This window comes from Danio aesculapii, chromosome 17 (genome assembly GCF_903798145.1).
Source record: "Danio aesculapii chromosome 17, fDanAes4.1, whole genome shotgun sequence".
Lineage (NCBI taxonomy): Eukaryota > Metazoa > Chordata > Actinopteri > Cypriniformes > Danionidae > Danio > Danio aesculapii.
This window is the reverse complement of record NC_079451.1, coordinates 18,171,174-18,196,179: the sequence shown is the minus strand read 5'-3', so window position 1 is coordinate 18,196,179 and position 25,006 is coordinate 18,171,174. Positions and strand designations below refer to the sequence as shown.

The 25,006-nt window shown below is 38.5% G+C and overlaps 1 protein-coding gene across 2 annotated transcripts in view; it reads left to right on the top strand.

Annotated features, from left to right (window-relative positions):
* pals1a (protein associated with LIN7 1, MAGUK p55 family member a) overlaps nucleotides 1-25,006 on the top strand; it is a 50,223-nt gene that overhangs the window by 6,422 nt on the left and 18,795 nt on the right. For both annotated transcript variants that reach the window (XR_008839247.1, XM_056477236.1), the window contains exons 2-4: nucleotides 14,411-14,540; nucleotides 20,754-21,267; nucleotides 24,268-24,476. Coding sequence is in view for 1 of the 2 variants with exons in the window: in XM_056477236.1 (XP_056333211.1) it covers nucleotides 20,820-21,267; nucleotides 24,268-24,476 (657 nt within the window). In the remaining variant the exon portion in view is untranslated. The remainder of the gene's footprint in view (nucleotides 1-14,410; nucleotides 14,541-20,753; nucleotides 21,268-24,267; nucleotides 24,477-25,006) is intronic.

Below are 25,006 nucleotides of genomic sequence, written 5' to 3'. Positions count from 1 at the left end.
CAGGTCTTCAGTTCTCCATTTTTAAGTGTGCCAACCCATAACGTGAGCAGAGGTTGGTTTAATGTGGCCTAATAACACTTGGAGAAAATTATTGGTTTACCCGCAAGCTTTTTGTATATGGAAATAGTTGAATCTGAATTTGATAGTTCTCTTCTTTAAAAAAAAGACACTGTTCCAGTTTGTGTTGATATAGGGTATATGCCGAGCTAGTATTTTTCCCATACTGATAAACTTCCGGTGACCTATTATTGTGAGTTTTTTTCCATTTTTATACGGTTCCTTTTACAGCATCGATGTTGTAATGTAAGTAAAATACATTCAGTTGAATAAACTTTGGCATTCATTTAATTGTTCAAGCGTAAAACGAGACAAAAAACTGTTTACTCGCACGCGACCGTCAGAATCGGCAGGCTAGCGTAGAAGCTCCATTGAATATAATGGGGTAAAATAAATGCTCATATGATAAAGACATGGCGGGGGAAATGTTATTTAATGCAGTGCTTCATGTACAATCTGAGACCCACCCTATATCAGATATCACTCAGCTAGTGGAGATCGCTGATTTTTAAAGAAAACTGACCTTAAATGCGCCAATTTTTGCATTGGCATACAATTGACCGGAAGCGTTTAACCCAGGTTACTGGCAAATTCAAAGTCCTATTGCCTACTTTGCCTACTTTGTTTTTTCAGATGGGTAATGTAAGATATTAGATATTATTATTAAAAATATCTAAAGATATCATGAGCGTCTTCTTTTTCTTCTGCATGCACGCTTCCGTTTGTGTACAAAGGTTAAAAATTGTATAAACCTGCACTTTAGTCAATAAAAGTGTGTGATTTAGGTGGGGAGAAGTAAATTGTGCTCTCAGAATCACTCTCCATCTCAGTATGTTTACATTTACATTGACTGTGCGCAAATGAATGATTTATATGCATGTAATGGAACTCCCCTTTTTATACGACACTCCCACCTAAACACAGCTGGAAATGCCTGTTTTCCTAACTTTTTTCAAATCAGGTGTGAACACTGCTGAGACGGGGGTTTTATGTAAAAAATTATTTTCTCTCAATAACAAAACAGCACTAAAATGACAACATTAAAAAGCTTAAAATCTATTTTTTTCTTAAAGTTTTACAGATTTATGAAACATGACTGAATGCTCTCTTTATTAGTAAATTTAAAATAATCTGGTTAATGATCAGCATTGTGTTCTAAATTGGCATGCCAAACATAAACACGGCTCAAAATGAAATTTTCCCACTTGGCACTGTTGCTTCAGTAGTTTTGGAGCACCCACAGAAAAATAAATGAGCGCTACTGTCACAAATTGTATATTAATAAATATATTATATTTGAAAACCACCAATTATGAACCAGCAATTCTAAGTAATGCTGCAATCACTTGTTATTGGTGTAATAATTTCAGACTTAATGTCCAATTATTAATGATTATCATGATGATGATGATGATGTTAATAATAATTATAATAATACATTTACTTTCTCTCTGGAGCTGGATCCCCTGAGTGTGCTTTCAATAACTCTGTTTTCTGCAACAAACAGTCCAACTGTTACATTATGAGAAATAAAACAATGGTTTACATTTTAAAAATAGCATTGCAGTATAAAACATACCTAATGCATTACTGTTTTTAAAATCTTGACAATTTAATAAACAGTTTCTCCCACAATGCATACAAATAAAATATTATATTAAATGAAACTAAAAACAAAGTCATCAGTAACTAAATGGACAATTAACATTGATATCAATTAAGAAAAAAAATGAATGAAAGGAAGAAAAGCCTGGTATCTATCGTTCTTTATAAGTTTTGGTTTCTGATTGTGTCCATGACAACGACCCGGGCTCACGCATTTGTGTTTGAGAAAGAGAGCGTGCTCACTCTAAAGGCTGTTTTATACTTCTGCGTCAAGCGCACGCTTACGCTACGGTGCGGCCTACGCGTGGATGCAAAGCCATCGGCGTCCCTGATGTGTACCTCTCAAAAAAAATGCAACTACACGTCACAATGACACGTAGTGCAAGCTCTGTGATTGGTCAGCTTGGTAGCGCTGACGTGTGGGGGCGGGACCGAGAGCCATGTGAGCCCGATGGAGCGATTGTTTACAAGTGTGGAGTCCCGTGAAGGAGCTCCGGATGGAAAGTTTTGTTTTGTGTTTACCTCATGACTAAAGTTGTTGCACGTCCGCCGGTTCCTGCCTCAAAAGAGCGAGTTTGAACCACTTGTACATTAAGGAAGCGTTCCGACAAAACAAAACACCAGCGAAGACACTCGACACAGAACATAAACACCTCACTGCCAACTAGCGTTTCGGAAGTGTTATTGCAGAGCAACAGAAACAGCGCGAAGAAGTATGAATGCATGGCTACACGCGTTGCATGCGCTGTGGGTCACGCCAATCACTTGACGCGGAGGTATAAACCAGGCTTAAGAGCTTGAAATTGAGATGTTTTCACACCTATCAGACGTTTGGTCAATTTCCTTTCCATATTTGCATGCACATTACTTTTCAGAATGTTTTCTGTTTAAGTTGTAAGTCAACCGAAGACCCGTGGGATGGTTTACTTATTAACAGCTTTGAAGGTCATGTGCTGGTTTTATTTTCTGTTCCTGCACTGCAAAGGCTAAAAGTGATTCATCCCTACTTGCTGGTGTTATCCTTTACATACCATGCTGTTTCCACATATTTTCCCCCTCTGTTTGTCTCTTTCCCTCTTTTCCACTTTCACTGCTCTCCTTCCTGGTACTAAGTGGTACGTGCCTGATTCTTAGGAGCTTGGAATCTGGAATTTTTTTGGTACGCAAACACAGAGTGTTGGAATGTTGAGCTGGAGCTTTGGGGAAGATAACGATCCTGCTCTGTTTCTCCTCTTCAGTGACAGCCATGAAAGTGTCGGCCTGTCCAGCTTCCCGATCTCCCTAATGATGTCTTTTCGGACATCACTTTATTGTTGTTGGGGGTTTTTTCTAGGTTTTCAGTTTTTTGACGAGAGAGATTCATACCTCTGAGGTGTCGATTCATTGTGTTCTGAGTTTTTTTCAGTGTAGAGGTGTGTGGTGGACTTTAGAGCTTTGACATATTATCATGCTGTATAGATTTAGGACCTGCTAAATGGTGATGAAGGGAAAAGAGCTCCGATTCCTTCCTGTCACAGCATTTAGGTGCTGTTTTTCATACTTGCCACTCCTCAGGACGAGCTGTTTCATGTCTTTCAGTGTAACAGGTTCATCCTGTGCAGGGCTCAGTCTGCCATCTTTTTTGTGAATAATGTGTTTCTGTGGCTTGATTGGAGCCTTTTATATGCAGGCTATTAGTTTTAGTTTCATTTAAAATATCATTTGTGTTTAGAAGAAAAACAGAAGTCTTGGTTTGAAAAGAATGATGGGCAAATAAAGGATGTCCAGATTTGAGTTCTCACATTTTTAACTTTTTTTCTGGAAGCCAATTACTCACAGCCCAATCCTGATTGCTCATCTTAAATTATAGACCGTAGAACTAGCCATGGGACGGTAACTGTTTTTAAGGGACACCATGGTTTGGAAAAGTCAAAGTTTTAAAACGTCAAAATTTTCTGGTAAACCGTTCCTACAGTGGGTGTCATGGTGGCGCAGTGGGTAGCACGATCACCTCACAGCAAGAAGCTCCTTGGTTCGAGCCTCATCTGGGTCTGTTGGCATTTCTTTGGGGAGTTTGCATGTTCTCCCCGTGTTCGCGTAGGTTTGCTCTGGGTGTTCCGGTTTACCCACAAGTCCAAAGACATGCGCTATAGGTGAATTGGGTAAACTAAATTGTCCGTAGTGTGTGTAAATGAGAGTGTATGGGTGTTTCCCAGTGATGGGTTGCAGCTGGAAGGGCATCAGCTGCGTAAAACATAAGCTGTATAAGTTGCCGGCTCATTCCGCTGTTGCGACCCCAGATTAATAAAGGCACTAAGCCAAAAAGAAAATGAATGTATGAATGAAACACGGTTCCTACGGTATATGTAAGGTTATTTTTGTTTTTTTGCTTTTTGTTTTAAGTTTATTAAGACAACAGTATCTCCAGCAGAAAAGATCTCCAAAGATGCCGTTGTATATTGTAAAGAAATCGGTGTTTTTGAAACTAATGAAGACAGCAGAAGTCAAGTATTCATTTAAATTTAGCCTGACATGTTTACTGTTCTAAAATACTTTTACTTAAGTTTCTCAAAATAAAATATATTGTGTTCAAAGGGGGAAAAAGTTTTTTTTTTTTTTTTACCAGACATTTAAAAAGAATATATTTAAGAGCAGCAATCACAATACTGTAAAACTGTGATATTTTATCTCAGGTTATCATATCGTCAGAATCTTATACAGACCCATGCCTACGTAGAACTGCTTATGTGAAAAGTGGAATATTCTTTTTGTATTTATAGATCAGTTTCATCTCTTACTTGGATGACACTTATTTGCTTTCTCTGTTGGTTTACATGAGTGATACTACTACAAAAGGTTTGCCAGGAATGTGGCCGGTGAGAGTCTGTCATGTGTATTGCGTAGTCTGTGTTCACAGCCGCAGTATCTGTGAGGACCGTTTCCCAGGTGGAATGAAAAACAACAGGGTTGTTGACACAGTGCCCATTAATGCTCACAGCCTATTGGCTGGCTTAGTAAAGCCACTCCCACAGCCTCTGGGCCAGCCGTGCTGCACCTGCTCTGGCTAGAAACACCTGCAGTCACTGCCAACGTACTTTTCCGAATCTACCTCGCCCCATCCCTTGTCTTCCACACCAGAATTTATTAGCCTGGCCTTTGACATTTACCAGAGATCAGCCTGATGACTTGAATTCTGTACGGTAGGACTGATCCTACATCAGTGTAAAAAGTAGATTTTGTTAGTAAGAACCCAGATGTCCCTGTGTAAGAGGGCAGAGGCTTAGTGTGCTGGGCTGAGCTGTAGTTGAGTTGCGGCCAGTACGTCGCTGAATGGAACAGGAGGGTTTGAAGTAGGCTACTTAAGCTCTTGAGCAGCAGATGGTTTGAGTCTCTATTTATATGTTTTTTTTTCAGTCTTGAGGCTCTTTGCTAAATGTTGTGTCATCTAGTATGAGGGGGAAGGGGAAACCTCCTTAAGACGGTGTATGTTTGTGTTATTCTGTTTGTGTGAATGATCTATAAAACAGCATTAACTAAAGCCTTGTTGAACAGCACCAAGGTACAGAATGGCCTCATTGGCTCACCTGCAGAGGCCTGTTAAAAGGTGAATTTTCATACTCTAAAGCCAAAGCGGTTTTTTTGTAACGCAACAGGTTTAGAAAGGTACAGTGTTTAGTGTCTGTCTTAATGATCAGTTTAAGTAATTTAATAATTGTTTTAACCACCAATACAAATTTTCATTAAAATCACATCTAATTGAGGGTTGTACAAAAATGTACATATTGCAAAATACATCATGGAAGGGTTTAAAAAAATGAGTATTAAGGTATCATTGTATCATTGACCAAAAAGTAAAATAATAATAATGCTTATGTATTTAATAGGGCTTGGCGATTAATCGAATAGTAATTGAAATCGACATTCAAAGCTTTTTCCGGGTCAAATTTTGAACGTAACCCGCTCTGTTAAGCCTTTAAGACCGCATATTTTCCATTACATTAAAATTATTATTTACATTAAGATATTTGTTTATCATAAGATGCAAGAAATACATAGTTTAAAATATTATTTACAGGATATACAAAAGTTATTTTGTTTAGAAAAGCTACTGCTTATTTTCTACTTTTAATTCGAAAATCATCGAAAATATACTTTTTTTAAAAAGTGCAAGTTATTTATTTATTTATGATGGTTTTATGCAATGTGTGTTTTAATTTCAGTTGTTCTACGTTGATGTTCAATACATAATTATAGATAGTAGATAGTGTGTGTTTCCTTCAGTTCTTTTAAAATTGAAATCAAAATAAAATTTAAATAAAAATCTCTCACTTGTAACGTGAGCTTACAGTATTTACTGTACAAAACCCGTCATTGAGTTAAAATAAATAAATAAAGTAATCGTTCATTAATCATAATGAAGTCAAAATGTTTAATTAATGCAATTGAACAAATTTTAGGCCAAGTCACCCAGCTCTAGTTTTTAAAGAGCCCCTATTATGGGCTTTTTTAAAATGACCTTTCATGCAGTGTGTAACACATGCTGTAAGTGAAGTGAAATATCCAGCTTAGGCTTAAATCTGAAAGTGTGCCATGTTTAAAGCTATTGATTCATCTATCTAGTCTTTAGCCATGTCAGCGTGGCGTCAATACGGAACTCAAGCCCTGCCCATTTGTTGACCCGGGAAAATTTAAAACCCCGGCCCAGCCCAAAAACACTGTAGAAGGAAAAAGAGGAAGACAAACACTGTTTGTCTGATCCCGGTTGAATCATGTCACGAAGATGCTGTGCTCTGAAATGTGAGAGAAAGTTACTGTTATTTTCCCTACCCAAAGATAAGGCTGTGAACAGTAGCCGCATTTCCACTATCGGGCCAGTGCGAGCCAGGGCTTTAATCGGGCCAGGCCGGGCCAATAGCCGAAATGAGGCCGAAATCATGTCGCGTTTCCACTGTCGGGCTAGTTGCTCGCAGCGCGTCACGCAAACACCGCCCCCAGAACGTCCCCCGAATCAAACGCCACACAACCCATCACACAACCCGCCCACTTCAGCGGGAACAAAAAACTCAAATTATAACCACAAACACAACCTGGCATTACGAGAGACACAACCTCACTACGAGAGCTGGAAGATGGAGAACACCGAAGCGATTGCTTTTTTACTGTTTGTGGTCTGTTGGTGTAAGGCCAGACACCGATCCCTGGATAAGGACATTCGAGTTCGGCGGCATTTACTTTGAACACAGATTTTTCTTAGTGAGTTGATCAAGCACGATAGCAAAACAAATGTAAGGGAACAAAGCATCTTGTCTCCTCTTTACCTGACAGGAAAACACCGCCTTTGTACGTAACCCCGCCCCGAAGCCCCAGTTGGCCCTCCTTGGCCCAAGGTATTCGGCGGGCCAAAAAAGGCCGGACGCTGGCCCCAAGGAAGCCCCGCTTTGTCCCGATTACGCCCCGGAAGTGATAGTGGAAACGCGACTGGCCTTGGCTCGCCCTGGCTCGCTCGCTTTAGGCGCGATAGTGGAAATGCGGCTAGTGAGTGCTTGAAGTTTATTTGTGCAAAAATACCTCAGCATTATAGCCCCAGCCTTGTGCTGTGTTTGTAAGAGCTTGACAGGAATTTTACAGTGCTCAGTTCTTGGATCAGTTTCTTAGTCCATTTCACAAGTCTAAGTAACTTAAGTGCGATTAAAATGGTTGCCTCCTTGTTTTTTCTAGCTTGCAAATTCTGTATTTAATTGTGTTTTGTTACTTGCAAGCACTTGTACCATTTCTGGTTAACTCTTTATATTCTTATATCGCGTCTAAAACCACATTAAAAACATGACCTTTGCCGCTTTGTTTATGGATTTATATGCGTTTGTGAGCTCGCGATCCACTGCCGTTTGTCATTGCTATGGCCACTGTCAGCTTTTCTTACACGCGTGTCGCGGTCAAGTTTCAAAATAGTTCAGCTTTTGCCACTGTGTGGATTAATACTGAATGTGTGTCACTGTTTTTGCTTATGGTTAAGAATAGAGCAATATGCTGGTGTTAAACTCATTGCTTTAATGAACTCCTGCATTGGGTTCACACATACTCTCTGACTGCTTCAAAATTGTTGATAAGCCATGCTGAGCATTTCTCTCTCTCTCTCTCTCTCTCTCTCTCTCTCTCTCTCTCTCTCTCTCTCTCGCTGAACACAGTCATCGCGCTAAAGAGGGGTTTGGGAACAAATGAACTGCTGAACGAATCATATGGGAGTCGTTGGAATAATTAGGTAAAAATAAATGGATATTATAAGACAATGAAAGGGTTTTTTTACCATGCATGCATATCAAACTGTTGTAGGGGACCCCCAAAACCAAAATATGACCCTTTTTAATGCATAATAGGGGCTCTTTATTTATTCGTTCGCCTACTACCTAGCTAGATTCTCTAATTCCCAAAGGTTGCTGGGCAATTTCCACTTGTCAGGGGGCTTTGCTATGGTACATATTTGTATCTAAATCATATGATCTGAGCTGTTTTGCTTGCGTCACTGATGTCAGACTCCAATTACAAAAAATACCAAAGGTCAGACTGTCATTCTTGCAATGCTGTTTAAAACAATGTTGCATTAAACAAAAACCGTGGCCAACTTTCCCATACCTTTGTAAGGTTTCTTGCAAAGTTACATTTTTATTCATCCCTTGTGGAGTGTTAAGGTTGTACACTGGAAAGCACTATAACTCAGTCGTCCATCTGAGCCGCTCTCATGAAAGATAGATGGCTGTTATGTAAATGCACAGGGTTTTTGGCATCGGAAATAGGTGTATTGTTTGTTTTGGCTCAGTATTGTTTATTGTCTCTGCTGCAGTGTTGTGGGCGGCCTTAAGATAGTTCTCATCTGTTGCCAAAATGGTGGAAAAACACCTTAATACTGACATCAGCATGAGTAGCTAAATAATGTAGGGAGTGTGTTGCGCTCACGTGGATGTTGGCTATTCTCAGGCTACATCTGTGTAGGTGTAAGGCTGCAATCCTCTTACCTTTTTATAGGAAAGATTAATTGGATTTTCTCATGTCAATATCTGCACAGCTGCATCCAAACCAACAACAAAAGCTTAGAGGCCTTTAATGAAATAAAAGTGTTTACTGGACTCCTGTCTTCTTTCCTCACTCGTTCTTGTATGTCTTAATGTAACCTTGACTTTGGTTTACACAAGTAATCAGGTATTGAGGTTGCATGAGAAAGCGAAGCCGTGTACTCTCACTCACAATAGAGCCCTTATGTTGGTCTTGTCTGCCGAGGAATGCCGTTCCCAGGCTGTTTTGCATTCCTGCCTTGTGCATTATGGGATTGTTGCTCCGTCACTGCACAACGATGACCTCAGAGACGCCTGTGTGAATTACAATGAAGGCATATAGGGGCTATAAAGAAAAATGCATATATTGGCAGCCAGTTCTTCCAGTTTTCAGTGACACATGATCCTTTAAAATATCCTGGTTTGGTCCACAAGATCCAATCAATGTTGAGAACCAGTTTGAAGCTTTTTGTTGGATCTGATGCACTATTATTCAAAAGTAAGAACCGGAAAATTATGACTAAATATTGTTGTGAAAATCCCATGTCCCAGTCCCCATGATTCGATATGAACACGTTACGTGTTTCATAATTAGGATTGCAACGGTTATAGATTTTAGTTGTACGACTATAGTCTGAGGAATAATACGTAATAATTTACGGTTATCACGATTATTATGCATTTATTAATATAAAAACACTACGAGTTTTGGAAATAATGTGAAAACTTCCTATATTTTAAAGTGTTATTTATTGCTGCTCAGTAACCAAATAATACAGTACATAATAATAATGATAATAATAATAATAATAATAATAATAATAAGACAATAGTCTTTGCACCTAAAAATAAATGAGAAAACTTTTTGGCTTTTAAACAATTTTATACTGAAAAAACAGAATAATGAATAAATAAATAAAAATAAATACAAAATAGTATTTGTCTAATGTAAATATAAGCTACATATTAGCTAAGTATTTCCCTTTTTAAAAGAACAAATGTAGTCAAAGGCTGCTGGTCTTCTGTCTGAAAGGCACTGTTGATCAAATATATTGATATATACTTGTTTGGTATTTTCCTTTTGTATTTTTTTCTCTTTGGATTAGGAATGTGTGTATTCTATACAAAGTAATAGTATGAAGCTGACCGGTCAGTTCTTGTCACGTGACTCGTGGTGCGTTCGCGGCATTCTTACAGTTAGGTGCACCTGGAAAGTGGGAGCATGTCGCCACGTACGCGTCACTCCCAATATGTGGACACAAGCCGCGCACCTTCATTGGAAATAATGAACTTGCTTGCAAAAGATGCGATATGTGAACAGCCCTTAGTTGATAGCCTCAGTCATAGTTAATCCAGTGTGTGTGTGTGCATATTAGCCTCTGTGTTAGGGATGCTCAAAATAATCGATTAACCGTTAACCGAAAGGGTGCGTTTGTAACCGATTAATGCTATCAGTTAAACGATTAAAATCATTATTTTATATATTTTTAGTTTGGCTGCATAAGGGGCCGATTGAATGCGCCTTTGCGTTAAGAGGGGCATCTTTTGCACGCGGCTCATCCCAGAGCAGCAGTTTGTGTTTTCAAGACAACTACAGAGAACTTTTAAAGAGCATGGTTTCCATGGCAGGGACCAAAATGCATCTCGCCACGGCTACATTACCCATTTAAAACATTCAGTTATTGTTGTTGTTTTTAATAGCGGATTATAATCGCACCAAAACGTATTAAAAGGTAAGTGAATTATAACAGCGCAAACTTTTCTGTAACAGTATAGTGCTGTGCGCTATCTGTTTAATTCTTTGGCGTTACGTGCTGACTGACTGACAGGTGCGCGATGTGTGAGGCCAGCAAACACAACGAAGCGTTTAGTTAAGATGAACACAGTTTCTATAGTTATACTTTATTTATAGATAAAGTATGAGTCTGCATATAATCACTCTATCTTGCTGGAGTTTATAGCTGTTTCGCTTTACTCCAGGACGCATTAACACCGCTCTGAAGTTCTAATGGCTGTTTTAAGTTATCCAGAGCTGTATGAATTTACAAATCTTGAATATCACAATAGTATTAAATATTACAACTGTAACAACACAGACAGCAACACTTATGCACAATCGATACCCAGCTGATTTAGTCGTTGTTTAATAAGAGGACCGCGCTTCTTCTCTTCTTTTTTCCTTGTCAACATATAAAGGCAGGTGCGCCTCGCGTTTTTGGAATGAAAAAAGCTTGTTAGCTGTGTCGGCCACTTGTTCAACTGCAAGACATACTTAACTAGCGGGACGATAACTTATAACCCGTGGCTACAGACACATTTGCCAAAGAAGCAAAATGGAAGAAGAATATTGCTGTTTGAAACAGACGTGTTGATACCAAACCAGCGCTGATGTTGACCTAGATCTGCGTCATAAATGCAACAAATAGGCTTTACCTTTTATTTTACAGCTTATAAAGCATGTATGCAGATTAATGCAATATCATATTTAAACAACAAAACTGTTTACAAAAAGTCAACATATGCGCGCGTTGTTGTCTTTTCATCACGCAGCGCGCGCACTTGAACCGCGAGGGAGAGAGAGGAAACCAAGACATAATCTTTAAAATAATGATTTCTATTAAAAATGTAAAAAGGTTGTGTGATCATAATAATAACAGCGGGGCATTAAATAAATGCATATTTTCCATGGAGCAAGCGATTTGAGGAAGTCTGCTATTTTTATTTGACGGAAGACAAAAATATGATTGGAAAAAAACAGCCTATGCCGGTTATTAAAAATAATCAGTCAGTGTTTTCGATTTGTAATATAAATTAATAATTTAAGTGGAAAATAATTTAGGGCAGTCCTATTTATTTTATTCATTTTATTTAGTTTATTCTGCTCTTCTGTGCTAAACACTGCAGGTGCGTGAAAATGCTCTGTTGTCTTGTTCTATTATTAATATGCTAGCATAAAGAATAAATCAGTATTTTAAAATGCAATATTTAATGTGTCAGACACAAAATAGACACGTCAATTTGTTTAATATAAAATTAATAGTAATCTGACCAGTTAACCGTTAATAACCGATTAATGAGCGGCGGTTGTCGGTTAGCAAAATTAACCGAAATGAGCATCCCTACTCTGTGTGCAATCGTGGAACTTTAAACTATAGTGCACAGTTGACATAACTTTGTAAAGTTACAGCAGATTTGTTCTGTGCAGAAACATGGTGTTGGGAAACCTTTACGGTTAATTAACCCTGAGGAATTAAAGCGCGGTTAATAGTGCAATCGGTTATTTGTTGCATCCCTATTCATGACACAAAAGGAGAAAAAAAATTGGAAATATCTGTTTTTACTTAACAGAAACGATCCTCAGTTTGTTTCTCATTTTAGTTTTAGTGCTGCAGTTCAAAATGGGAGAATTCTCAATTCAAAAAGAATAGAATTCTTGGACAAATTCCAGCATTATGGATGTGACATTTGCAGTAAAAGCTTAAAACATAAAATCACAGAGAAAGTATACGTTAACATTATATTGAAACATCTTTTAATGTTTTTCGAGAGTGTAAACCACAGAGTTCTGAGATCAATTAAATATAAATCTGCAAATATATAGTGCAGCTGGAAAGTACTCATAGCGCTTCACCTTTTCTATATTTTTTTGTTACAGCCTTATTCCAAAACGGATTCAATTCATTTATTTCCTCAAAATTGTACACACAATACCCCATAATGACAATGTGAAAAAATATTTTTTTGAAATTGTTGCAAATTTATTAAAATTAAAACACCTTGAAAAATCACATGTACAGAAGTAATCACAGCCTTTGCTCAATACTTTGTTGATGCACCTTTGGCAGCAATTACAGCCTCAAGTCTTTTTGAATATAATGCCACCACCTATGCACACCTGTCTTTGGGAATTTTTGCCCATTCATTTTTGCAGTACCTGCTTGAAGATGAACCGTCGCCCTAGTCTGTGGTCAAGAGCACTCTGAAGCAGGTTTTCATTCAGGATGTTTCTGTACATTGTTGCATTCATCTTTCCCTCTATCCTGACTAGTTCCTGTTGCTGAAAAACATCCCCACAGAATGATGCTGCCACCACCATGCTTCACACTAGGGACGGTATTAGCCTGGTGATGAGCGGTACCTGGTTTTCTCCAAATGTAACTCCTGGCATTCACTCCAAAGAGTTTAATTTGGAGAGTCTTTCAGATGCTTTTTGGCAAATTCCAGGTGGGGACTGGCTTCCGTCTGGCCACTCTACCATACAGGCCTGATTGGTCGATTGCTGCACAGATGGTTGTCCTTCTGGAAGGTTTTCCTCTCTCCTCTCTCATCAGGTTATTGATCACCTCCCTGACTAAGGCCCTTCTCCCCTGATCACTAAGCTTAGATGGCCGGCCAGCTCTAGGAGGAGTCCTGGTGGTTCCAAACATCGTTCACTTACGGATGATGGAGGCCACTGTGCTCATTAGAACTTTCAGAGCAGCAGAAATTTTTCTGTAACCTTGCCCAGCCTTGTGCCTCGAGACAACCCTGTCTCGGAGGTCTACAGACAATTCCTTTGTCTTTATGCTTGGTTTGTGCTTTGACATGCACTTTCAACCCTGGGACCTTATATAGACAGGTGTATGCCTGAATTTACCACAGGTGAACTGCAATAAAGCTGCTGAAACATCTCAAGAATGATCAGTGGAAACAGAATGTACCTGAGCTCAATTTAGAGCTTCACGGCAAAGGCTGTGAATATTTATGTAGGTGTTTTTTTTATTATAATTTTTTTTTTTTTTATAAATTTGCAACAATTTCAAAAAATCTTTCTTAACATTGTCATTATGGGGTATTGTGTGTAGAAGTTTGAGAAAATAAAGAATTTAATCCATTTTGGAATAAGGCTGTAAAATTAAAATAATGTGGAAAAAGTGAAGCGCTATGAATACTTTCCGCATGCACTGTATATTATATTTTAAATAAGGAAAAAAACATGCGTTATGGAGGGGACCAAAAAAGTCTGTGAGTTTCCATTAAACTGCACAACCCCATAAAACAATACTAATCAAAAAGATAAGAGTCGGCTCACTATAGAACAAACATGATTGAGTTTATTTTATATGCATTTATGAGGGAAAAGCTTGGTTATGGTTGTGACAGATGTGAAATTGTCACTTGTGTGACGTTGGTAAATCACATTTAATTGTTTGAAAACATTGACCGAGACTTTTTTGAGTATTTTTACAGTACTGTAAAATACTTGCTTGCACAAAAAAACTAGAAGAGTTTTGCTATTTTGGTGAAAACTTAATTTTTTTCATGGCAAGGTTGACATTTGCATAAAATTGCTCAAAATAAAAAATTCTGGATGCACTTGGCTGAAAATGGCAATGCTTCGTAATAATTATTTATCACCTCATTAAAATTTGGTTGGTATTTTTTCCTAAATGCATACATTTTCCATTTTTAGTGGTGATCATAAGATAATTATTTGAATGATAAAAAAATAAAAACTTTTTGAGGGGTAGCTTGTGTAAATGTGTGTTTGCTGCCCTTTAGTCTTGTCCAAGACAAATTAGGCCAGATTAGTATTTACTTGACTAATGCAACGTGGTGACCTGCATTTAGTGCCATCGGCTTGTGATCTGATCACAGATACGATCAGGCGATAGATCTTAATGCTCAAGTGTACTGAGTTCATGCTGTCATCTGTACTCATAATTTCTGTGTGTTTATTTCAGGAAGGCTCAGGAGTGACAGACTTTTAGCATTCAGAGGACGAGAGGAGGCAGACAGGTCAGCACTAACGACAGAGGACACCCTGCACCCTACACTCTGGAGCTCTTATTCTGGGCTGACTGGCAAACACGGGTGAGGACCCCCATGTAGCTTCACCCCTCTGTGTGTGTGTGTGTGCCTTTGTGTTTTCCTCCTTTGCTTCTCAGGCCTTGGGACCTCCCGCCCACAGACAAAGCTGTTGTCATAGCAGCGCTTTAGGCAGTCGTGCGGCACAGTAATCTCTTATTGGAGGAGGGGAAACGGAGGGATGGCATGGCAGAAGTGAGGGGTGCAGTGCATTAGTGTGGAGTGAAGTTAGACTTACTGACGGATGGTGTTAAAGATAAGAGAGGTTCTGTATCAGACGGAGGGCTCCGCTGAGGTCAGACTGGAAGGCAGAGGGAATAAAAGAGTTTCCAAGGATCTCTAGTGGTTTCATCTAGGCCATCACTTGTGCCGTAACAACTTTTGTAATAAGCACTGCTCTACTTCCTGACTCTAACAAGATGGGAGCTAAGATTTTACGGTTATTAAATTGTTCTTGAAATAAGAAAAACTAAGCCATTTTTTCTTAACTTTAAGCGAGGGTTGAGACAGATATTAGCACACTGTTATCATTTATAATGTTTATCAAAAACTAGATGACCTGCTTTGTTCTGTAGAATAGACAAGAACATGCATACTGAAAATAAAAAAGTTAAAAATAAAAGAATTCGAGATAAATGCAAAAACAAATGAAGTTTAGAAAAGTGTTTATTAAATGCAGTTGTTTAGTTTAATGTTTCAGGTTGTTTTTGTAAACAATGCAAATGTAAAATGTCTGTGAAATAATGTTGTCATTCTGTTTAAGTGCACGCACACATCACTGTAATTTATATATACCACATTACAGGCAAGGAGAAAACAACATATCTTAGTTTTATTTTTAAAGCTTTAGTTGGTAAATTACCACAGTGTATATATATAGTTTGCTGGAGTACTGCTCAAATACTTAAAATACCACATCAGCAGATATACTCTTACTCAAGATGCCATTTTTTTCACACAGAGAGTATGTATGCGCCACATGTATGGAATGAGCTGTAAGATATACTACATATGAAATCTGTGCCATTACTCTATTTTAAAGACTCAGTTTAGATCAGTGCACATATTTTAACAATTGATTATGTTTTATAGTATTTTTGTGTGTGTCTATGTGTTGTGATATGTATTTTTTGTAAGTCTGTCCTTTGTTGCTCATCTTGACCAGGACTCCCTGGTGGAAGAGATATTGTATCTTAATGGAACATTCCTGGTTAAATAATTAAAGAAATAAATAAATTCAGCTTAACATAAATAATTATGTAATAAAAAGGAGACTTATTCTGACCTGTACTTATTTAATTGTATAAAAGAAAAAGGGCCCACACTAAATTAATTATTCTACTTTATTATTAATGTCTTTCTGACATCTGGATAATTTTTTTTGGGCTTAAAACATAGTAGCCAAGTATAATCACCAAAATGACCATTAGGACCTTGGGGCTGTAGTCTTTTAATATCAGATAATTCATTAAATAAGCCTGACAAAATTAATTAATTAATTTATTTATTCATTCATTCATTCATTCATTCATTTTCTTTTCGGCTTATTCCCTTTATTCATCTGAGATCGCCACAGCGGAATGAACTGACAACTTATTAAGCATATGTTTTATACAGCGAATACCCTTCCAGTTGCAGTCCAGTGCTGGGAAACACCCATACACTCTCACATTTGTAAACACGCACACACACACACACACATGCACACACTACTGCCAATTTAGCATTTTCAATTCACCCATACTGCATGTCTTTGGACTGTGAGGGAACTCCAGACACTCCACACAGAAATGCCAACTGATCCAGCCGGGACTCGAACCAGTGACCTTCTTGCTGTGAGGCGACAGTGCTAACCACTGAGCCACCATGCCACTCTTATTTATCTATTTATTCATTCATTCTTGCCATTTATATATCCACAAGTTGCTGATGTGGCAATAAATAAACAAACAAACAAATCTGTGAAAATCATTAATTATTGATCCCACTTGCAACAGTAGACACGTGATCACCTCAGTTTCTAGATTTCACACTCTTAAGCCTGGTTTATACTTCTGCGTCGAGTGTTCGGCCTGACCCACGGCACCTGCCTTGCACGTAGCCGCGCATTTATACTTCTGCGCGATGTTTGTGTTCCTCTGCATTACCACTTCCGAAATGCTAGCTGGCAGTAGGTGTCTATGTTCCTCTGTGTCGAGTTTCTTCGCTGGTGTTTTGTTTTTTTCTGAACACTACCTTAATGTACAAGTGGCTCAAATTCACTCATTTTGAGGCGGAAGGCGGTGGATGTGCAACAACTTTAATCATAAACACAAAATAACAGTTTCCATCTTGATCTCCTTCACGAGACTCCACACTTGTAAACACTCGCTCCATCGGGCTCGCGCGGCTCTCACCTCTGCCAACACTAGTCAGCGCTACCAAGCTGACCAATCACAGAGCTTGCACTATGCATCGTTGCGACGTGTAATAAAATTTTTTGAGAGGTGTGCGTCAGCGTCGCCAACGGCCACGGCAAAGGCTATGCGACTATGCATAGGCTGCGCTGTAGCATACGAGTGTGCTTGACCCAGGCGTATATACTGTATCAGCCTTTACAGTAAAAAGGTCAGATTTATGCTATTTGTGACACTTTGCATATTCGCACAGTGTGTGCTCACAGTTAAAATTAGAGAAGTGGGGAATGAGGAAAGTGGATTGGGGGAGGAGGGGTAGATGGACGGACAAAAGGTTATCCATTATCCTCACTTTGTGGTCACATGTTTTGTTTTTAATCCTATGGGATGGTTTTTCCTGGAAGGGGGCACCCACTTTGTGTTGTATCACTGTCTCATGCATAATTCAGTAGTAGCCCACTGGCATCTCAAGTCAACAGCAACCACTTCAGTCTTAAATCCTTCCTCTATGAATGCTCTCATTACAAGAGCTTCTTCCCTCAAACGCTCGCCTCATCACCTGACTCACTGAGCGACAGAGCCGTGACTCAGGGCTGTTTGTTACCATCCAAAATGGAAGAAAAGGTTTGAGGGGTCAAGGGTCACGGCCGCTCGCATCTGCAAGGTCTTGTGGGGGGTGAGAAAGCGAGATGGGGTTTTCAGAAAGTGTCAGCTGTCAGAAAAAGGGATGATAAAGGGACAGATAACACGGTGATCTGTCCTGTCTCAGACAGCTGACACAGCGCTCACAAACACAAGGCCGCTGCTCTGGAGAAAAGGACTGCATGGCTGTTTATCTCTCAGGATCTTTGGCTTGTTTGTTTTGTTTTTAAATGGTGCAGGTTTTGACAGGGCTCTTTAAATAACTGTTTGCTCATACAGGACTGAGTGCTGTAAATAGCATTGTAATTAATCAGATGTGCTGAGTAAGAGTTCACGAGTAAAACAATGCAGTGCAGTTGCTTTGTTTGAGTTGGTAAGGTCAAGTTTAGTATATACTGTACTTCACCTTTATGTTGTCACAGCTTTACAAAATGTCCCTAAAATATGGGATAGCTGAGTCCTGATCGTCGTGATTGACATATGAGTTGTTTTGCTCATAGGACACATTTTTAAGTTTGGTCTGGATCTTTTCTCAAACTCTTATCCTCTACTTTCGGCCAAACCTTTTCTGTCCTGTTCACCTTACTTTTGACATGAAATCAGGCATGGCCATTGTAACCTAAAGGGATATTTCACCCCAAAACTAAAATTTACTCACCAACAAGTGGTTTCATACCTTTGAGTTTTCATTTTCTGTTGAACACAAAAAAAATGATATCTTTGAATTGGTGTCATGGTGGCGCAGTGGGTAGCACAATCACCTCACTGCAAGCAGGTCACTGGTTCGAGTCTCAGCTGGGTCAGTTGGCATTTCTGTGTGGAGTTTGCATGTTCTCCCCTTGTTCGCATGAGTTTCTTCCGGGTGCTCCGGTTTCGCCCACAGTCCAAAGACATGCCGTACAGGTGAATTGAATGAGCTAAATTGTCCAGAGTGAATGTGTGTGAATGCAAGAGTGTGTGGGTGTTTCCCAGTGTTGGGTTGTGGCTGGAAGGGCATCCACTGTGTAAAAACATATGCTGATAAGTTGGCAGTTCATTTCGCTGTGGGGACCCCTGATTAATAAACGGACTAAGCTGAAAAGAAAATGAATGAACATCATTGAATTCTCTAGTAGGAAAAAACAAGTACTATGGACATCTGACATTGCAATATTTTGTTTTACCGCGATTATATTTATTGTGATATAAATACAATTTCACCAGATGATTTGAACTCTATTTCGAAATATTTCATTGGTTAAGATCAACTGGGATGATCAAGTTTTTTCAGTGCAGTACATCTGCATAAATTATAATAAATTACAAGCAAAAAACAAATAAATAATTAATTAAATAAGCAGTGTTTTATGGTTTTCCGGGTAGGCTAATAGTATGTGCAGAAATTGAACAATCAAATGTAAAATATTATGGTCATTGTTGCATAAATAATAATAAAAAATTAATTAATTAATAATATCATTATTGTTAATTCTTTAATAAGTAATCTAATCCTGCAATAGGACTATTGCAGATACACATTGCGATTTCGTTGTCAATGTTTAGGTTCACAACATTTTTCAAAATAGCTTATTTTGTGCTCAACAGAAACTCAAACAGGTTTGAGACAAGTGAAGTGTGAGTTAATGATGACAGAATTTTCAGTTTTGGGTGAGAAACCTTTTAAGTGTGTAGATACTTTTAGCCTCATTTACCTCCATAAATGTTTTAGCCATACAAAACAGAACAGATTGTTACTCAGCTTGATATTGAAGACTGGTATTTTCTTATTCTATTATTTTTCATTAAAATCTTTTAGTATTATCACAGTGGTTTGTGGAGCAAGTTGTTAGGCTATTTACTGCCATTTGTTTCTACTAGTCTACTCCGGCTGAATGTCTAAAGGGCCGTTCACACGCAGAACGCGTTGTTGTGTCTAAGAATATTAAATGCAGCTTTTAGGAATGGGTTTAAAAAATAAAAACATCTGCCATGTTAACATCAAATTAAACAGTTGTCATATCAACTTGCTACTGTAAACAGAAGCTGCAAAAGAAAAGAGACTCCAACAAATTGGTTTGTAATTCCGTCAGGTGCATTTAGAAAAAAAAAACATTGGAGAAGTACGTTCTTTGTGAATGGCCCCTAACACAGAAAACAGCTTGCTTGTGCATTACAAAATAATATGGATTAAGTTAAAGTTGTAGTTAGAAATAAAGTAAGTTAAAGTAAATTAGTAGGAAATAAAAAAGAGAGGAGCAATTCCATATAAACGTCAACCTTGCCATAAAAAATTAGTTTAAAAATGTATCATTTTTGTTCTATAGTGAGCCAACTCTTATCCTTTTGCATTTGCATTGTTTCTTTTGGGTTGTGCAGTTTAATTTACAGAATTTCTACAAGGTATGTTGTATATTGTAAACTTGCTAACTTTTTGGGTCACATCTATAACGCATGTTTATTTAACAATGTTTACCGATTGATATTTTTCTGATCTCATAACTTTGTAATCAGTTGTTTTGGAAATTAAGCAGATGTTTCAATATAATATTGACATATACTTTCTTTTTTGTTTGTTTTTTGTTTTGAATTTTTACTGCAAAGTCACACCCATAACGCTGGAATTGCTCAGAGAAAAACATAATTTCTACGCTTTCTAAAAGTAATGAGTGGTGCTTGCAGGACGGGACTTGACGCCGCCTTGCTAATTTGATGCTAATTGTGTGTAATTAGCAGGACATTGTTATGCGGTTGCTAAGCAGTTCAGTAAAAGTGATTTACAGCATGATGTTCTGTGTGAGGGGAGGGATTGAAGTGTGTTTTGGGTGTTTTTTGGCCCAAATCTGAGTAGTGCAGTGGAAGTTTGTCCAGCGGATGTTTATTTCTGTTTCATCTCATGCCAAGAGAAAATCATAAGTCTGGTTTCTTAGTAATAGCACATCTCTTCTCAACCCTCCCCAATGACTCGATTAACATGTATGTGTGTAGCGTAAAGATTGCTGAAAGAAATTGTTGCATTTAAGGGCAGGGTTACACAGGTGGTACAATAAGAGCCACATGTTGTGCATGAAAATAGTTATCGATTATTATTATCTACAATGCTCTCTGTTGTTAAAGTCACCTCTAAGCACACTTTCTCTCTCTCTCTCTCTCTCTCTCTCTCTCTCTCTCTCTCTCTCTCTCTCTCTCTCTCTCTCTCCCCCAGGTGTGGCTCGGTGTCTGGAGCTGCTGCTGACCTCAGCCCTGCTGTCATGGCCTCAGCCCTCACACCATGCAGAAAGCACCCCTCCTAACCCTCATACCTCACACACACTCGCACCACACACCACCACACACACGCGCAGCCATGATGACCACCTCCCACATGAACGGATATGTGACCGAGTCAGATGGCGGGGGAGGTACTGACATCCTGGAGGAGGTGGTGCAGAGGCACAGGGAGATGGCGGTGGACTGCCCTAGTGAGCTGGGTGCCCGCACTCTGCCCGTCAGACGCAGCGCTCAGCTGGAAAAGATCCGCCAGCAGCAGGAGGACCGCAGAAGACGAGAAGAGGAGGGCCGCAGCCGGCAGGAGCTCGACCTCAACTCATCAATGCGCCTCAAGAAACTCTCCCAGAACCCAAAGGTGGGCATTGATAACCCCACCTTTGAGCAAATGGAAGGTCCTGGTGGCTCCATAGGTGGTCTACAGAGCCTCATCGCACCACCAGCTTTACTAGGTGGGTGTCATAAACCGTTTGTAAAGATTGCCACTATAAACCCGCCCCCTGACATGTGCAGAGCAAGCAGCTGTATTGTTTGCAGGTGTCAGAGACATGTCCTTGCGTTTACAGTATCAAGCCTGCCAATTAAGTGTTGTGTGTGATCTAAGTTAGGGCTGTCGCCGTGTTGAAATTTCTCTTGCCGTATATCTGGATGGCTGCATAGTGAGGTACGCGGTATTTCCACCAAAAAGAACAGCAAACAGACATTGCACTCTATACACATCTCTAGTGTTATGCATCACACCTTTTAAATGACAGTAAGACATGTTATAAAACATTTTTTATTTGTTTTTATTTTTAGCTGAACAGCTGAACACAGCAATTGAACAGAGATTAATTAACATATTATTTGTTTAGCCTATTACAATAAAACTTTAGGTTATATTTTCATTTACAATTTGTTTCAAATATACTTTACTATTTTTTTTATGTTTGTAAAAAATTATTAATCTAATAATAATCCAGTTTCAGTTCCTTTTTTAAATCTTCATTAGTCGTGTCAGCTTTCCATCACTGATAAATCAGTTAATATAAGGGATTTTATTTTATTTCATTTTCTTATATTAATTAAATTTCAAAATTCAATGTGAATCTAGCAAGCTTGACCTAATATTGAAATTAAGCAAGTTGATAAACATAAAATATATGTAATTTCTAAAAGTGTAGTATTGCTTGAAGTGTTAAATAACATTGACATTAATTATAGTACATTTAAGTGTCTTTGTTTTATTAACTAATATTCCCAATGTTTTTGTTGTCCTAGTTAATGTTAGCTCAAATCCATAAAAAATTACAGATGCGATTTTTGATTTTAAAAATGTGTAACTTGAATTAATAAATTCTTATAGTACTACTAAGTAATACTTATAAATAAATACTCAAAGTTCACCCAAAAATAACATTTACTTACTATTTACTCACCCTCAAGCGGTTTCAAACCTTTATAAGTTACTTTTTTCTGTCAGGTTTAAAAGTAGATATGAATGATATTAGTAATCACTTACTTTCATAGTAGAAAAAACAAATACTATGGACAGCATTGGTTAACAGCATTTAGTTTATTTCCTTTATTTAGCCAGGAGATCACATTGAGACAGTACTATCTCTTCTTCCAGTGAGACCTGGTCAAGACGGCAGCACAAGTTTCACACACGAAAAATCACAGAAAACAGTACCACAAAAGTACAATAGCCCCATTCGTAAAAAAAGATCAAATCATAAAAAACAATTACAGTTATCCTCTAAAACGTTATACAGAAGATGTTTAAAGGTACTCAGAATCGGAAGTGTGTCAAGATTAAGCTGATTTTGCAGGTCATTTCAAGCCCTAGGAGCAGAAAAGGAAAAAGCACATTTGCCAAGTTCTGACAAACCTTTGGGACTATTAACCAAATGCAAGAACAAAATCTAGTGCATTGGTTATTTATGTGAAATGTTAGCTAATTAGAAAGATAGGATAGTAGTTTATCTAAGAGAGCCTTTAAAGTAAATAGGTACAAATGTAATTTTCTCATTTGATATAAAGATAACCAATCCAAAGAATCGTACAAAATACAACACTTTTGTGTTCAACAGAAAAAAAAAAAAACTCTATCAGGTTTGTGACAAGTGAAGTCTGAGTAATTGATGACAGAATTTTCAGTTTTAGGTGAACTGTTTTTTAATCATTAATTTAACTAAGATTAACTAAACTACCTAAACTTTACAAATATTGGGTTATGTATACATAATACATACTACTAATAATACTTCTATAAGTCTGTACCGTATCCAATGACATTTTAACTACCAAGGAACATCTAAAAAAAAAAAAAAAACTATGTTGAATTCGATTCAGAGGAACTGAAGGGCACTTGACTGCTAAAATCAGCATGCATGAGCGAAGTCATTCTCACAGGCGGCAAAGAGCTGTGTTACTGATGACTAAGAGCATTCAAGAGTCAAAGAGCCACTGGACTTGAAGATAAATGAGGACAAAAGTCCATTTATATGCTCAACTTTTCTAATATTCGTTTTAGTAGAGTATCTCAAATCTGTTTTTCAGTTTTCTTTGTTTTCTTCACACTGCTGTTGCTCTCAGCACGAAGCCTCTCACTAGAGTTTAGTCCATTAGATCAGACAGACAGATACACACACACATGCTCCGCTCCTCCGGTGAATTCTTGGGTTTGAATAGATCTCCATTAGGGGAAGTCCAGCATGCATGGCAAGGAAGAACAAACTTGAGTTACTGTGGGGCACTTGGAGTTGCTGCAGAACGTCATGGCTGAGGGATGTGTGTGAGTGGAATTCCTCAGGGAGGGAAAAGAGGACCCTGCGAGGGGGAGGTTAATTAAAAAGCCTTTTATGAAACATTCTGACCCAGACCACGATTGCTGTACTCTGTTTTCTTCGCTTTTTCTTTTTGTTTTTGTTTCAGTTCATCTCTGTGCATTTTTTGTGTCACACTCTCACTTGAGCAGTTTTTAGACAGCGCAAAGTTTTTAAAGCACTAAAGTGCGCGTAAAATATATCCTGTCAAGGACAAAGGCAACACTTAAAATATTTGATTCGCCCACTAATACCTCTATTAGCCACCCACCTAGACATTACACACCACACAATGAAAACACACCCACATATCTCACTCCTATTGTGTGTCGCCATTCTCTCATTGCGAAGTTAGACACTATAAAAGAGAATTATAGCATAGCCGAAGCTGGGTTCCTCAAGGACAGCGCTTAGAATAGCCGAATTACATCTGTGATTTACTCAAATGTGCGTTGTGGGTGACGAACAACAAAAAGCCTCAATGTGAGAGGCCGTGTCATCGGTTTCCCGGGTGAATGATTCAGAGGTATGTGCCTTTGTTCCTCAGTGAAGTCACAGTTTCTTCTATTTTTACAGCCAGGTTTTTTTTTTTCTCTTTTCAAGCATACCTGTCACTGATCTTATGGTCTGTGTTTGTACTTTCAGAGCTGGAGGACCTGTTGATGTCCCTCAAGCAGGTACAGCATAATTTGAATGACTCTCAAAGTCAAGAGGACGTGGAGCTGGTTCTACAGCTGGTCCAGAAGCCTGACTTCCAGAAAGCCTTCAGCATTCACAACTCTGTGGCCCACTATATGAACCGGCCCAGCCCCCCCTACCCCCTGACGGATCACGCACAGACCCTCGCTCAAGAGGTGAGTGCCCCTTTTTTTTGTACTTATATCAGGGGTGTCCAAACTTGGTCCTGGAGGGCCGGTGTCCTGCATGTTTTAGTTCCAACCCCAATTAAACACACCTTGACCAGCTAATCAAGCTCTTTCTAGGTTTACTAGAAACTTCCAGGCAGGTGTGTTGTAGGAAGTTGGAGCTAAACTATGCAGGTCGCCGGCCCTCCTGGACCGAGTTTGGACACCCCTGACTTGCATGGATTGAGAAGTGCTTTTCAGTGTAAAACATTTAGTATGAGCAGGAAATGTAAATGTTAAGCACAGAGATAAACTATAAATAAATACAACAAATGCCCTGATACATATCACATAAGAATAGGCCTATCCTGGACATAAAAGGTGAAGGTTTTTTTTAAATAAAATAATTAAAGCCTTTTTAACATAATACTTAACTCATGTGCAAAGAGCCATCTTTGATCTGGTGAAGTCTTTGAAAAACTATTTGTGGATTTTTTGAGTTGCTTTAACCTAAAGAGCTTATGACAGAAATATACACT